At 36.1% G+C, this 17180-nt stretch overlaps 1 protein-coding gene across 8 annotated transcripts in view; it reads left to right on the forward strand.

Annotated features, from left to right (window-relative positions):
* The window catches only part of SLC9B1 (solute carrier family 9 member B1), a 75558-nt gene that overhangs the window by 4602 nt on the left and 53776 nt on the right, over positions 1-17180 (forward strand). For 4 of the 8 annotated variants that reach the window (XM_047855946.1, XM_047855945.1, XM_047855951.1 and 1 more), the window contains 3 exons: positions 3703-3793; positions 15988-16077; positions 16335-16404. In XM_047855946.1, coding sequence (XP_047711902.1) covers positions 16336-16404 — 69 coding nt within the window. In that variant the 5' untranslated portion in view covers positions 3703-3793; positions 15988-16077; position 16335. Of the gene's footprint in view, positions 1-3702; positions 3794-7638; positions 7697-14158; positions 14182-15987; positions 16078-16334; positions 16405-17180 lie in introns of those variants that run through there. The other 4 variants (XM_047855947.1, XM_047855949.1, XM_047855950.1 and 1 more) reach the window with 4 other exon arrangements.

Genomic DNA, 17180 nt, shown 5'->3' on the forward strand with positions numbered 1-17180 from the left:
ACAATACCCTATATTGACTAAATTCTATATACAAAGGAAAATGAATACAGTACCAGTTATATGGTGGGCTCTTGCTGAATATTTGTCAAATAAAAGCATGATGATAGTTAAACCAGTAATTATAAATATAATATAATAATATAATTATAATAGTTAAACCAGTATTTATAATTATAATTAAAATAGTTAAATCAATAATTGCTTCCACAATACCCGGTATTGACTAAATTTTATATACAAAGGAAAATGAATACAGTACCAGTTATATGGTGGGCTCTTGCTGAATATTTGTCAAATAAAAAATGATGAGAGTTAAACCAGTAATTATAATAGTGGGATACAGGCTGTGATAAGGGATGGATGCTATGATAAGGATGCATCCTAGAGGAACTTCTAAATGAAGAACTTCTAAACTGATATAGAGTTAGTTGTGCAAACAACAGGGGTTTAGGGTTGGAAGACAGCATACAGAATGTATAGTCTCAGAGATATGAGGCTTGGCAAGTTTTAAGAACTAAAATAGCATGGCTGAAGTTTAAAAAAGGAGGAGATAGACAGGGACAAGGTTAGCCCTTATTAAAGGGAGCTCGGTAATATGAGTTTAAGGAGCTTGGACTTTTTTCTTCTATGGGAAGCCATTGAGGAATGTTAGGCAGGAAGTTGCCGTAATCATGCTACATTTTAGTTTATGCTGCATTGTGGAGATTACAAGCAGAAGACCAAGACTGGACGTGGGGAGAACAGTTGGAAGGCCGTTACAGGGCGTATGTGGAAAAGTGCTTATGGCCTGGGCTGGCACAGTGGCAATTTATACTGAGAGAAAGTGGACAAAATTTTCAATTATTTAGGAGCTTGTATTAACATGATTTAGTAACTCACTGAATGTCAGTAGGGAAAGAGAAGGAATGAGTCCTCAGTTTCTAATTTCAGCAAGTAGGTGGATGGTGGTTTCATTCTCTGAGATAGGAAATTCTCTGAAGAAGGAATAGATTTAGTGGGGGAAGCTCTTGAGTTCAGTTGTACATATATTGAGATTAAGATGCTTATAAAGACCATGAAGTAGAGATATCCAATAAGTTGTTAAATACACTACTTAGAATCTCAACAGAGCTTCTCTAGGCCAGACTCGTCAGCATATTGGTCATAATTGGAGCCATGAGAGTAAAAGAAGTCTCTTAAGAAATGTATATAGAGTGAGAAGAGGGCATAGGGAAGAATGCTAAGGAACCCCAACTTTCAAAGGATGGGTAGATGAAAAGAAGACCAAGGACAACCAGAGAGAGAGAATGAAGGTAGAACAAGTGACAAAGTGATGTAAGAATTCAAAAAGGGAAGGTGACTTCTAGTTTTGTGCTGTACCTTGCAGGAAGTTCTATTGGAATGACCCTTAAGCAATAGGTATCATTTACAAAGAAGAAATGCAGTGGGAAGGTATTCCAAGCAAAGAAAACAAAAATGCACGGGAGAACAATTAGTAGTTCAGTATGACTGAAATGTAGGGTCAAGAGGACTAGAGAGAAAGCCATGATGGTTTGATGCCATTTTGTGGAAAACCATGGATTCTGGGTAAGTTGTTGGTAACTTTATTATTTGGTGAGAAAAACCATTGTAGTGGGGCTAACAAAAAGTTAAGGATATAAATCATGCTCTGAACCCTGGAATACCTTACTATTTTATTGTGGAAACAAGATCTAGGCATCTGAAAAGAATAAAAATTCAAGATAACATCTGATTACTGAGAACAAACACTAACTCCCATAGGAATTTTAACAGTGGCAAAGTCAATTTGAATTGGAGTACTAGTTTAGCCCAGATTTGTATGGTCCTGATTAAATAATATTCCAGCTAGTCATTATCTTTAAAAAAAAAAAAAAAGCCAAGCAAAAAAACCCTGATCTAATTTGAATGCTCTGTATAAAGAATATTCTCCTTGTGGATATAGCTTTCAAATTCATCTGTTTGGAAAGGCTTATATTATAGTTTTTACTTAATGGTCTTTGATGTACAGTCACAAAGACTTCTTTGTATGAAGGACAACACGAGTTCCAAAGATCCTAAAGCAATACATATAAGCAGATAATGATGCATATGTTTTACCAAACATTCATGTAATAAATACACATTAAATGACCATTATATGTCAGTAATGCATAGTGGCTCGGAGCATGGACTACATATTGAAACACACATGAATTCAAATCCCAGCTCTGCTTTCAATGGAAGGAAACAAGTTGCAATCTCACTTAGAATAGTTTATACTTACCTCTGTAACTATTCTGATTTTTGAAAGAAATTCCAGTTATGTATCCAATTTTAACACTACTATCAAACTTAATTGTTATTTCTTAAATCTTCTGGGGAGAGAGATGAGAAATGATTTTAAAGTATGTAGCTAAACCACCGTGTGAATTATCCATATTTAAGGACTATTCTTTGGCCATAAATTTTGCTGAATGATATATGATATATTCACTAGATGTCGCCATTGCACAACATTGCTTCAAAATGATGAACCCAAAGAACAGTGTATAGTAACAAGATCACACACCAGAGAAAGACAATTAATTTCTGTTATGTGATATACATACATACACACACACATACATACATGATATTTATATAAGATGTGTAATTCCCAAGCAACATGTGTTGGTATTCTTTCACACCGTTTCTTAGTAGGTCCATAAGAGAATAGAAAGCAAAAAAGAAAATTGATAAAGACCTTAGATCATCTAACATCTTTCGTCTCTACCTCATTTTATAAATTTGAAAATGAGGTACAGGGAGATGAAGTGACAAGAAATTTACTCAATGCTATGTGGCAGATTAAAAGCAGGAAGCTTAGAATTCCCAATTCTATAATACAACACTGTTTCTGTTACTAATATTTACAGTCAAAGAAACATTCTAATAAAACTAGAACCTCTAAATCCATCAAAATTTTCCACTGCTCTTTTTTTTTTTAATTTGTGTGTGTGTGTGTTTTTTTAAGTTTATTTATTTACTTTGAGATAGTGAGAGAGAGAGAGAGAGCACATGAGTGGGAAGGGGCAGAAAGAGAAGGAGAGAGAGAATCCTAAGCAATCTCTGCACTGTCAGTACAGAACCCAATGCAGAGCTTGAACTCAGAAAGTGAGATCATGACCTGAGCCAAAATCAAGAGTCAGACACTTAACCAACTGAGAAACCCAGGCACCCCAAATTTTCCACTACTTTAAAAGCAAAGTTTAGCAACATGACAACAGTTCCTATTTATAATAAAAATTATTAATTGATTACCATAGCTTTTGTTATGAACTATACAAATATCTTACTTTATCCCTATGATAGCAAGATATGTGGTACATATTTATTTATTTCTGCCTTATTCCAAATGAGATTTTTAAGAACCTTATTGAAATAAATAATAGCCTAAAAGTTTAAAAAGATATTGAGGTGATCATAAATATAAGATACTAAAATATAAACTACTTTGAAGTCTTCGGTTTGTTAGTGTACAAAAAGCATGCCCTGATGTCTAGTAAAATCAAATTTTATGGACTTGTCTCAAATTTTATTCTGCTTTCTCTAGCTGTAAGTGTAAAGTAAGAAAAGTAGATAGTACTATGCTCATTAAAAGATGACAAGATACTATAATTTCCCCAAGATCGTACAACTAGTGTATTTCTGATTTCAAAGCCCTCATTCTTTCCATTATGCCAGCTATCCAGACGTATAATGAGAGGACTCGTGCCAGAATACAGTCACTGTAATCCTTAGACACCTGGATTACAATTACTTCTGATTTATACAGGTAGGCTTTTGCTTATATCAAATTTATTTCACATAATTGCACAGAGCTGTTGACCAGATTTTTTCTGTCAAGAAATTGACTCCTAAGAATGTTATTAGGAGAACTACATTTTAAATTATAAAATTTGTATTATATTAAGGAAATCAACTTTTGAAAATTTGATTATGTAATAGATAAAGAGGTCCTAGGGGAAGCAAGAAGTCCAAAGGAAAATAGAAGGAGATATCTAGATCAAAGAGGAAAGGAGATAAGCACAGTGTCAAAAAAAAAAAAAAAAAAAAAAAAGAGAAGAGGGCAATAGGGAGAGAGCTAAGGGTTAAATACCCTGCCTAGCCTGCTTCTGATCCCTATATTACTTGAGTATCTGGATTTTCTTCCTTACCTTCCTCCATTTTTTTTTTTTTTTTTTAATTTTTTTTTTTCAACGTTTATTTATTTTTGGGACAGAGAGAGACAGAGCATGAATGGGGGAGGGGCAGAGAGAGAGGGAGACACAGAATCAGAAACAGGCTCCAGGCTCTGAGCCATCAGCCCAGAGCCCGACACGGGGCTCGAACTCACGGACCGCGAGATCGTGACCTGTATCAAAAATCTATCCTAGCCAGGGTCCTACCTAGTTCTTCAAAACTTCTACTCTTTAGTCTTTTTCTATAGGAACAGAACCTTTTACTAAGTTGTCCTGTTGATTTCCTGCCTGTCTTTGCAGCATAATCATTAAGGATCTTTGTCATTCTATAATTTGCTTCCTTTTTCATAACATATTTGTAAAGCCTATTCTTGGTGTTGGACATCTTACTCTTCTACAAAAGATGCCTTTTTTTGTTAACACGCAGAAATATTTTTGGTTTTGTTGTCATTTTGAATATCTGGCATTTAAAATTCTCAGTTCACTCAGTATTTATTGCACACATATTTCTTGAGGGCCTACCATGTGGTAGGCACTATGTAGATCAAGGGTAAAACCAGATATTGTCCCTCTCTCTTGTGGAGCATATAGCCTTCCAGTTCCCTCCAAGATGTAAAAGGTCTACTGCAACCTCTTTTTTTTACTGCTCACAATAAAAAAACTCTGGACAAAATGTGAAGAGCAACTACCTGAGATCGAAAAGTAAACAAAAGGAGGTGGATTGTGGAGAGTCAAAACCACACGGTGAATTTCTTTTGCTCTTGCAGCTTTGACCTGAAGACAGGCTTCAGTGATAAAACCATGCAAGGACAGCACAGAAGGTTAAAAGTACAATAGGAAACCTATTTTTATGGCCTGAAGATCTGGGAAAATGGACTCTATCATTTGAAGAGAATGTGAAGAATCCTTGTTGTTGTTGTTGTTTTCCTTTTGTGGTTTTTTTCCCAAGGGCAGGCCCTATTTATGACATTATGGGCAGCTATAACTCAGAGGAAAAAACCCCATCTTCTGACCAGAGAAACCAGGAAAAGAGACTTTGAGAGATATAGCAGGGTACAGATTTAGGAGAGGGAAAAGCTGGAGAATGAGGTTCCTTAGTTCTGTATATGAACGCAACAAGATGCCTTGGGTCACCTCCAGCTGTGCATGCAGGAGACAGGCCTAAAGCAGCATTGCAAGGGCTTTAAGAACTAAAGTAAGATAAAGAATTTTTAATTTAAAATAAATATGGAGGGAAAAAACACTGCCCAAGTCACAGAATAACCCCTGAGTGATTCATGCTGAAACACACCAAAAACCGCAAAGCAAAGGCTTTGAAAACAAATGAGATTGGAACCAGTGCCCACAGAAAGTAAGAGAGAGCTTATGATCTGCACCGAAACAAGTTGATTACCTACTGAGACAAACAAATTTAAATATTTTTCATAGGATTTTAACAGGACCCAGAGTCTACATAGCAAAATGTCAAGGATATACTCCAAAAGTACTTGACATATGAAGAACTAGGAAATGAATGTCTTACGAGAAAAGAAAATCAATAGATGCCAATCCAAAATGACACAGATATTGGAATTATCAGACAGAGGTTAAAGCAGCTATTATTATAACTGTTTCGTTGTGGTAAACTATGATTGTAATGAATGGGAAGATACACATTAATAGCAGAAAAATAGAAACTAAAGAAACAAAAAGTTTCAAACTAAAAAATACAGTATCTGAAATAAAAATTAACTGGATAGACTCAACAGCAGAATGGAAATGAATGAGGGAAAATCAGTGAACTTGATAGATAAATAGAAACTATCTTATCTGAGGAACAGAATGGGATAAGGAGATTGAAAAATAAAATGAGCAGAAAATTGAAAAATAAAATGGGCACTATTATGGAGTCTATAGCCTAATGAGGCTAACACATTAAACAATCACTAATGGATACACAATTACAAACTGAGATAAATGTTCTGAAGAAAATGATCAAGATACTGTAAGAGCATATAATAACTGGACCTGACTTAGCTAGGGGCAGAGGTGATATCATAAATATTTCTCTGAGGATATGTTCCTTGAGCTGAAGGATGAAAAGGAGTTAACCAAATGAAAGGGAGATTGGTGGTAGAGAGTGTTTCAAATTAGAGAGAAAAGTAAGTGTTAAGGCCCTACAGAAGGAACCTAGCAATTTCAGGGAACTGAAAAAAACAGAGTGGCTAAGAGTGGGGGAAAAATGGATGGGCAATGGTATGAATTAGGCTAGAGAGGGAGCCAGGGACCACATTGTGCAGAATCCTATAGGTCATTGCAATGGACTGAATGTGTCTCTCCCCAAATTCATATATTGAAACTTTTTAAAAGTTTATTTATTTTTGGAGAGAGAGAGCATGTGAGCAGGGTAGGGACAGAAAGAGGGAGAGGGAGAATCCCAAGCAGGTTCCTTGCTGTGAGCACAGAGCCCTAATCAAGGCTTGATCTTACGAACCATGAGGTCATGAACTGAGCCAAAATCAAAAATTGGATGCTTAACCAACTGAGCCAGCCAGATGTGCCCATATATTGAAATCTTAACCCTCAATGTGATAGTATGAGGAGGTGGGACCTTTGGAAGTTCCATGAAAGTAGATTCCTTATAAAGGGATTAATACCCTTGTGAAAACAACCCCAGGGAGCTCTCTGCCTCACGTTTTGCCATGGGAGGATATAACAGAAATTGGCAGTCTGTTACCTGGAAGAAGACTTTCCACCCTACTTGCTCAGACCCTGATTTTGGATGTGCAACCTCCAGAATTGTGAGGAATAAATTTCTGTTATTTAAAAGCCACCCAGTCTGTGGTGCTTTGTTGTGGTAATCTGAACTAAGACAATCGTGTTAAATATTTTTATCTATATCCTAAAGCCAGTGAACTGGTAGAGGATTGAGAGACAGAAACTTCAGGATTCCCAACTTTTAGCAATTGAGGATGATCCTGTAAAGGAGACAGGGAAGGAATAAGAAGAAAGGTATGGGGGCGGGGAGGGGGGATATGAGAGAGTGGTTTAACAAGAACCAAAAGAAGAGTGTTTTATCATGTCATGTGGTCACTTGGAGATTACTAATGATTTTTGCTAGAACTGTTTTTTTGGAGTGAAAGGAGTAGAATCTTCAACTAGAGAACAATGAGGGGTGAGTAGTTCATGGAGAAAAAAAGACTGAGAACTGCTGACTCTCCAAAAAGTTTATTGGTAAAGGAACAGAGACAGACGGGGCAGTAACTAAATGGGCAGATGGGTTTCTGGGAAACTTTTATTAAGATGAACTCATTTAAAAGTCATTGGGAAGGATCTGGTTAAAAGGAAGTACAAGGGGAGGGATTGTTGGTACAGGCAGAGAAGGATCATTGATAGTATAAAATTCTTGAGAATATAGGAAGGAATATAATCTAAAATGCACATGCTCTGATTGCCTTAGGAGGAGGGAGACTTCCTTTAAGAAGAGAGGAAGCTAGATTTATATATGGAAATTGGAGGTAAGGTTGTCTACTGAGAATTAAGGGGAATATGTGGAGGATCTATGGTTTGAGAAGAGTGGAAGAGGTTTGGAATAGTCGTTGGGGAAAATGAGTTGACAGAATGTATATGTTGGGTTTGGTACATCCTGATGTTAAAGATTAATTGGTAGGGATGAAGCAAATGCAATTGAACAAGCAAACTGAAAGAAGATAAGGTAATATTTTTAGAAGTAGATGTTTGAATTAGTGATTATTGATTATAGAACATTTCAGATTATGGAAGGGTCTAGTATGGCCTTTCCTTTATTGGAAAGGAAGTAAAGAACTGAGGAACCAAGGTAGTAGCTGAATTATCCAAGTGTATGTTTAAGACTCACAAGCATTACAAATTTGAGGTGCTCATGCTTTTGGTGAATAATGGGAAGGGACCAAGATGAGGTCAGTAAATTACAGAGATTAGAAGAGAGAGAAGGTGGTGTTGTCAAATTACACAAGCTTCAAAGCAGCAAGGTTTTTAAAATTAATGTTTAGTGGGGCACCTGAGTGGCTCAGTCAGTTGAGTGTCCGACTTTGGCTCAGGTCGTGATCTCTCAGTTCATGAGTTCGAGCCCCACATCAGGCTCTGTGCTGACAGCTCGGAGCCTGGAGCCTGCTTCGGATTCTGTGTCTCCCTCTCTCTCTGCCCCTCTCCCGCTCATGCTCTGTCTGTCTCTCTCTCTCTCAAAAATAAATAAACATTTTTAAAAAATTTTTTAATAATAATGTTTAGAAATAGCAGTAGGGTGTCAGAAAGAATGGTAGTAAATAAACAGATATTATGTAAGAGAACCATAGGGGAAGAAGTGTCCTTAAGGGAAGTGCTTGGTTTCAGATAGAACACAGAATTTGAGAAAATGCTCTGAAAATAGGTTGAAAATGTAACAGGCTGAGAGTTTGATAATAGTCTAGCAGAAGTTCCAGAGTACTCAGTGAAGGGGCTTGGGAGGTGAGGGGCATGTAGAGGGCAGGATGACAGGCAATGAGATGATGGCTAGGGATTGTAACACTTTTATAAATTGATTTCCTATGAGCTATTTCTAAATAATGTTAGCCTTCTGTTACTATTCTTTTAAATATTTATTTACTTGAGAGAAAGAGAGAGAATCCCAAGCAAGTTCTGCACTGTCAGTACAGAGCCCCACGCAGAATCCAATCTCATGAACTGTGAGATTATGACCTGAGCCAAAATCAAAAGTCAGAAACTTAACTGACTGAGCCACCCAGGAGCCCCTATAACTTACTCATTATGCTCTATTTTGAAGTTTTTCTAGGGCCCTTATTTTTAATAGTTTCTTTTTTAAAATGGAAAAGCCAAAAAGTTAGATATATGATAGATTTTTCTTCTCTCTTTTTGAAAATGGATTTATTATGGCCATTTCCTTGTGAAAATTTTCATCTGTGTATAGCACAGTTTCTGGCATATTATAGGAACTTTAATTTTTAAAGTGTAGGCTCTGCAGAAATAAACAACATAGAATACAAAACACAGTAGAACAGATGAATGAAACCAAGAGTTGGTTTTTTGAAAAAATAAACAAAATTGATAAACCTCTAGCCAGGCTTCTCAAAAAAAAGACAGAGGACGTAAATAGATAAAATCACAAATTAAAATGGATTTATTACAACCAATCCCTCAGAAATACAAGCAATTATCAGGGAATACTATGAAAAATTACATGCCAGCAAACTGGACAACCTGGAAGAAATGGACAAATTCCTAAACACCCACACACTACCAAAACTCAAACAGGAAGAAATAGAAAATTTGAACAGACCCATAACTAGTGAGGAAATTGAATCAGTCATCAAAAATCTCCCAACAAATAAGAGTCCTGGACCAGATGGATTCCCAGGGGAATTCTACCAGACATTTAAAGCAGAGTTAATACCTATTCTTCTCAAGCTGTTGCAAAAAATAGAAAGGGAAAGAAAACTTCTGGACTGATTCTATGAAGTCAGTATTACTTTGATTCCTAAACCACACAGAGACCCAGCAAAAAAAGAGAACTACAGGCTAATATCCCTGATGAATGTGGATGCAAAAATTCTCAACAAGATACTAACAAATCAAATTCAACAGCCTATGAAAAGAATTATTCACCATGATCAAGTGGGATTCATTCCTGGGCTGCAGGGTTGGTTCAATATTCTCAAATCAATCAATGTGATACATCACATTAATAAAAGAAAAGATTAAGAACCATATGATCCTGTCAATAGATTCAGGAAAAGCATTTGACAAAATACATCATCCTTTCTCAATGAAAACCCTCAAGAAAGTCGGGATAGAGGGAACATACTTGAACATTATAGAAGCCATTTATGAAAAGCCCACAGCTAATATCATCCTTAATGGGGAAACACTGAGAGCTATCCCCCTGAGATGAGGAACACGACAGGGATGTCCACTCTCACCACTGTCGTATAACATAGTGTTGGAAGTCCTAGTATTAGCAATCAGATAACAAAATGAAATCAAAGGCATCAAAATTGGCAAAGATAAAGTCAAACTTTCACTTTTCACAGATGACATGTTACACGACATGGAAAACCCGACAGACTCCACCAAAAGTCTGCTAGAACTGATACATGAATTCAGCAAAGTTGCAGGGTACAGAATTAATGTACAGACATCAGTTGCATTTTTACACACCAATAATGAAGCAATAGAAAGAGAAATAAAGAAACTGATCTCATTTACAGTTGCACCAAGAACCATAAAATACCTAGGAATAAACCTAACCAAAGATGTAAAAGATCTGTATGCTGAAAACTACAGAAAGCTTATGAAGGAAATTGAAGAAGATACAAAGAAATGGAAAAACATTCCATGCTCATGGATTGGAAGAATAAATATTGTTAAAATGTCAATACTACCCAAAGCAATCTACACATTCAATGCAATCCCACTCAAAATTGCACCAGCATTCTTCTCAAAGCTAGAACAAACAATCCTAAAATTTGTATGGAACCACAAAACACCCCGAATAGCCAAAATAATACTGAAGAAGAAAACCAAAGTGGGAGGCATAACAATCCCAGACCTTAGCCTCTACTACAAAGCTGTGATCATCAATATAGTATGGTATTGGCATAAAAACAGACACATAGACCAATGGAATAGAACACAGACCCTAGAATTGGGCCCTCAAATGTATGGCCAACTAATCTTTGACAAAACTGGAATGAGTATCCAATGGAAAAAAGACAGCCTCTTTAACAAATGGTGCTGGGAGAACTGGACAGCAACATGCAGAAGAATGACACTAGACCACTTTCTTACACCATACACAAAAATAAACTCAAAATGGATGAAGGACCTGAATGTGAGACAGGAAACCATCAAAACCCTAGAGGAGAAAGCAGGAAAAAACCTCTTTGACCTTAGCCACAGCAATTTCTTACTTGACACATCCCCAAAGGCAAGGGAATTAAAAGCAAAAATGAACTATTGGGACCTCATCAAGATAAAAACCTTCTGCACCGCAAAAGAAACAATCAACACAACTAAAAGGCAACCAACAGAATGGGAAAAGATATTTGCAAATGACATATTGGACAAAGCATTAGTATCTAAAATCTGTAAAGAACTCACAAAACTCCACACCCAAAAAACAAATAATCCAGTGAAGAAATGGGCAGAAGACATGAATAGACACTTCTCTAAAGAAGACATCAGGTGGCCACAGACACGTGAAAAGATGCTCAACAACAATCATCATCAGGGAAATACAAATCAAAGCTACACTGAGATACCACCTCACACCAGTCAGAGTGGCTAAAATGAACAAATCAGGAGACTATAGATGCTGGTGAGGATGTGGAGAAATGGGAACCCTCTTGCACTATTGGTGGGAATGCAAACTGGTGCAGCCACTCTGGAAAATAGTGTGGAGGTTCCTCAAAAAATTAAAAATAGAACTACCCTATGACCCAGCAATAGCACTGCTAGGAATTTACCCAAGGATACAGGAGTACTGATGCATAGGGGCACATGTACCCGAATATTTATAGCAGCACTTTCGACAATAGCCAAATTATGGAAAGAGCCTAAATGTCCATCAACTGATGAGTGGATAAAGAAATTGTGGTTTATATACACAATGGAATACTAATTGGCAATGAGAAAGAATGAAATCTGGCCATTTGCAGCAACATGGATGGAACTGGAGGGTATTATGCTAAGTGAACTAAGTCAGGCCAAAGAAAGACAGATACCATATGTTTTCACTTATATGTGGATCTTGAGAAACTTAACAGAAGACCATGGGGGAGGGGGAAGGGAAGGGGCAAAGGGGGAAAAAGTTACAGAGAGGGAGGGAGGCAAGCCATAAAAGACTCTTAAATACTGAAAACACACTGAGGGTTGATGGGGGGTGGGGGAGAGGGGGAAGTGGGTGATGGGCATTGAGGACGGCACTTGTCATGATGAGCACTGGGTGTTGTATGGAAACCAATTTTACAATAAATTATATTAAAAAAAAAAAAGAGTGTTGGCTCTGGAACCAGCTGCCTGATTCTGGCCCCACCTAACTCCTTATTTATAGCTATGTCACCGTGGAGAAGTTTATTCAGCTATTCTGGGATAGTAAAGCAAGAACAAAAGGAGTAAACCAAAGGGGAAGTGGTAAGGTATCCTGATCTGTGGAAAATATGTGAGGCTACCATAATTTGGGGAGTATATCATCTATAGCAAAATTCTTGGAGAACTATTCCTCAGAAATTGGGACACTTTGAGATAAAAACTGAAAGTTGCAAAGCTGTCTCAACCAAGCTCAGTGTCTGATTTGCTTAGTGATTAACACTGTCCCCACTCCACATATTTCTGTCTGGAGGAAGATATTATCTAGAGACTGAATTTTTATACACAATGTCAAGTTTTCAATACAAATTATTAGCCATGCTAGCTATTAGACAATACTATATGACTACCAGCCAAGATAGAAAATTGAAAATAGGAACAGATTCAAAGGTGACTCAGAATTTTTAGTTAGCAGTTAGCAAACAAAGGTGTTAAAATGACTATGACTGCAAGAACTAGAACTATAAAACTCTTAAAATATGGGAGTAAACTTCATGATATTGAATTTGGCAATGGTTTCTTGGATAAAATAGCCAAAACACAGGCAATAAAAGAAAGAGAGAAATTGGACTACATCAAAATTAAAAACTTTTGTGTGTTGAAAAACACCATTAACAGAGAGAAAAGGCAACCCACAGTGACAAAATATTTGTAAATAATGTATCAGGTAAGTGATTAATACACAGAATATATTAAAAAAACCCTCACAACTTGAAAACAAAAAATAAATAACCCAATTAAAAACTGGGCAAAGACTAGAACAGATCTTTTCCAAAGAAGATATATAAATGGTCAATAAGCACATGAAAGATGCTCAGTAATCATTAAGAGAATGGAAATGAAAACCACAATGAGATACCATTTCAAACCCATTAAGATGGCTATTATCAAAAAACAGCATAACAGGTGCTGACAAATATATATAGAAATTGGAACCTTTGTGCATTGCTGGTATGAATATAAGATGGTATAGCCATAGTCACTGTGGAAAACAGTATGGCAGTTCCTCGAAAAAGGAAACAATTACCATATGATCTAGCAGCTTTGAGGCAGAGACTTGAACAGATATTTGCACACCCATGTTCTTAGCATTGTTCACAATAGCCAAAGGGTAGAAACAACACAAATATGCATAAGTGAATGAATGAATAAACAAAATGTGATATATACATCCAATGGGATGTTTTTCATCCATAAAGAGGAAGGAAATTCTGATACATGATACAAAATGGATGAATTTTGAAGACCTTATGCTAAGTGAAATAAACCAGATGCAAAAGGACAAATATTGTGAATCCATTTATTGGAGGTACTTGAGGTAGTCTTAATTCATAGAGATGAAAAGTAGAATGTGGTTGCCAGGGGATTAGGAGAAAAGAGAATGGGGAGTTGGATGCAGAATTTCAGTTTGGAATGATGAAAAAGTTCTGGAGATGGATAGTGGTGATGGTTGCTTAATAATGTGAATGTACTTAATGCCAGTGAACTGTCTACTTTAAAATGGTAAAGTTTTGTTATGTATATTTTACCACAATGAAAAAAAATTAACAACTATGATTAATATCAGCCAAAGACATATCATCTTCAAAGGAACCATAGTAAGAATGACAGTTAAATTCTCAACAGAAGTTATGGGAGCCAGAATACAGGGGAACATCTTTAAAATTCTTAAAGAAAATAACTTCTAATATGGAATTCTGTATTCAGTGAGAATCCCTTTCAAAAGTGAAGGTGAAATACATTTAAGGTAAACAAATAATGAAGGAATTTATTACCAACAGATCTATGTTAAAACAAATACAGACAATACCAAGGTCAGCAAGGATATAAAACAACTGTAAATACAGGTTTCAACCAGTGCAATAAAGAAAGAAAAAAATTGGTGAGTTCTTTATAGATTTTGGATACTAGCCCTAGTACTGCTAGGAATTTACCCAAGGGATACAGGATTGCTGATGCATAGGGACTTGTACCCCAATGTTTATAGCAGCACTTTCAACAATAGCTAAATTATGGAAAGAGCCTAAATGTCCATCAACTTATGAATGGATAAAGAAATTGTGGTTTATGTATACAATGGAATACTACTTGGCAATGAGAAAGAATGAAATATGGCCTTTTGTAGGAACGTGGATGGAACTGGAGAGTGTTATGCTAAGTGAAATAAGTCATACAGAGAAAGACAGATACCACATGTTTTCACTCTTACATGGATCCTGAGAAACTTAACAGAAGACCATGGGGGAGCGGAAGGGGGGGAAAAAAGTTCAAGAGGGAGGGAAGCAAACCATAAGAGACTCTTAAAAACTGAGAATAAACTGAAGGTTGATGGGGGGAGGGCAAAGTGGGTGATGGGCATTGAGGAGGGCACCTGTTGGGATGAGCACTGGGTGTTGTATGGAAACCAATTTGACAATAAATTTCATATTAAAAACAAAAAAACAAAAAGGCTTAATGGGTTAAGGCTCCGACTCTTGATTTCAGCTCAAGTCATGATCTCATGGTTCGTGAGATCAAGCCCCGCTTCACCCTCTGTGCTGATAGTACCGAGCCTGCTTAAGATTCTCTCTCTCTCCCCTTCTCTCTGCCCCTCCACTGCTCGTGCTTTCTCTCTCTCAAAATAAATAAATAAACTTTTAAAAAAATGTATAAAATTGAGAAAGGAAGAAATTAAAAGATATTTGCTGATGACATGCTTGTATAGTTAGAAAATCCAAAAGAATATACAGACTATTAGAATAAAGTGAATTTATTAAGGTCTAGGTTCAAGGTAAATAAATATTAGTTGTATTTCTGTATACCAGCAAAAAACAAGCAACAGGTTTTTTTTAATGGTACTGTTTTTGGTACATCTCACAAAACATCATTACCTAGAAATAAGCCTATGTAGGAATAAGTCTAATGAAAGATATGTAAGACCTTTACACTGAAAACTACAAATATTAAGGTAAACTAAAGAAAATCTAAATAAATGGAGAGATGTATACAATTTGTAAGTATTACAAAACTCAATATTGTTAAGATGTCAGTTCTCCCCAAATTGATCTACAGAATCAATGCAATTTTAGTCAAAATTCTACCAGATATAGAGAGTGTGTATGTGTATGTGTATAAATGTACAACTTCATTCTAAAATTTATGTGGAGGGGCACCTGGGTGGCTCAGTAGATTGAGTACCAAACTTTTGATTTCAGCTCGGGTCCTGATCCCAGGGCAGTGGGATCCAGCCCCATATCAGGCTCCCCACTGAGCATGAAGCCTGCTTAAGGTTCTCTCTCCACTGCTCCTCCAAAATACATACATACATACATACATACATAAATTAATTTTTTTTTAAATTAAATAAAATTTATGTGGAAACACAAAGAGACAAAGAGTCAATCCTACTCTGAAGGAGAACAAAGCTAGAGAGCTTACACCACCAGATAACAATTCCTATTATACAAGTACTAGTGTAGTGTTGGCATAAGGATAGAGAAATAGACTGGTGGAACAGAACAGAATCCAAAAATAAATTCACATATATGTGGTCACCTGATTTACAACAAAGGTGACACTGGAATGCAATGGGTAAAGGATGGTCTTTCAAATGGACCACATATAAAGACAGTATGTATCAGTAACTTATAGATGTAAGTATTAATGTAGTTGATCATATTTTAAAAACTTTTGTACTCTCTTCTGACAGGAATGTAATTGAACATAGAGTAAATCAATGGTGGAAACTATTTCAGTGCATAAAATAAAGAACTGAGTTTTCTGATGTATTGCTCTTAAGGTATGACCCAACATTATGAACCACTGAGAAGTTTTAAATTTCTGTGTAATAAATAAGTTTTTAAAACTTATGCACGTGATTTTGCTTAATAACTTTACAATGAATATTTGGATCTGTCTTAGCTATAAAGGTATTTGACTTGACTGTGATACAACTTTATGATAAAAAATCATTAAAATATTAATCCCACTTAACCATGTTTGTTTCAGATGGATTTATAGTACTTTTTTTCAAATTATTTTTCTTTTAAATATTAGCATGTACATCACAGAACCACAAAATGAACATTTGGAGGATAAAAACACCCCATCATCTACAACTCCTCAGGTGAAAACCTAAAACTATTTTGTAATATAAGACATAAAAATCAATCTTATCTTAGATTTTATTTTTAAAGTTTACTTATTAAGTTTCTATTATATGTCTGGTTAAAAAATGAGAAGTGGTCATTTAAAAATAATTTAAAAGATTTTTTAATCTTTATTTATTTTGGAGAGACAGAGACAGAGTGAAAGCGGAGGAGGGGCAGAGAGAGAGGTAGACACATAATCTGAAGCAGGCTCCAAGCTCTGAGCTGTCAGCACAGAGCCCGATGTGGGGCTCGAACTCACGGACCGTGAGATCATGACCTGAGACGAAGTTGGACGCTTAACCGACAAAGCCACCCAAGCACCCCTGAAAATAACTAATTTAAGTCCTAAGAAATGAGCAAAATGAACGAAAAGATGGAAAGGGGTGACTAAAGATTATTTGGGGGCTAAAAAAGGCAGGCTTTAGGAATAATGGAAATATGGTTTATTATTTTTTGCCATGTCTAGGAAAAACTCAGTAATTTAAACTACAAGAGGTAAAGACAAATCTAAATTAACTAAACCACTGTTCTGTATATTTGAAGAGAACCAAGTTTTTATTTTCCCAAGTGTATAGAGTAAGTAATAGACGTTTTGTTGGTCTAGTTTTACTACATAATAATTGCTCACAATTAGAACTATAAATTATTTACTTTTTAAAAATTGCTTACTTTTTAAATTTTTTTTTCAATGTTTATTTATTTTTGGGACAGAGAGAGACAGAGCATGAACGGGGGAGGGGCAGAGAGAGAG

Source organism: Prionailurus viverrinus, chromosome B1 (genome assembly GCF_022837055.1).
Source record: "Prionailurus viverrinus isolate Anna chromosome B1, UM_Priviv_1.0, whole genome shotgun sequence".
NCBI lineage: Eukaryota > Metazoa > Chordata > Mammalia > Carnivora > Felidae > Prionailurus > Prionailurus viverrinus.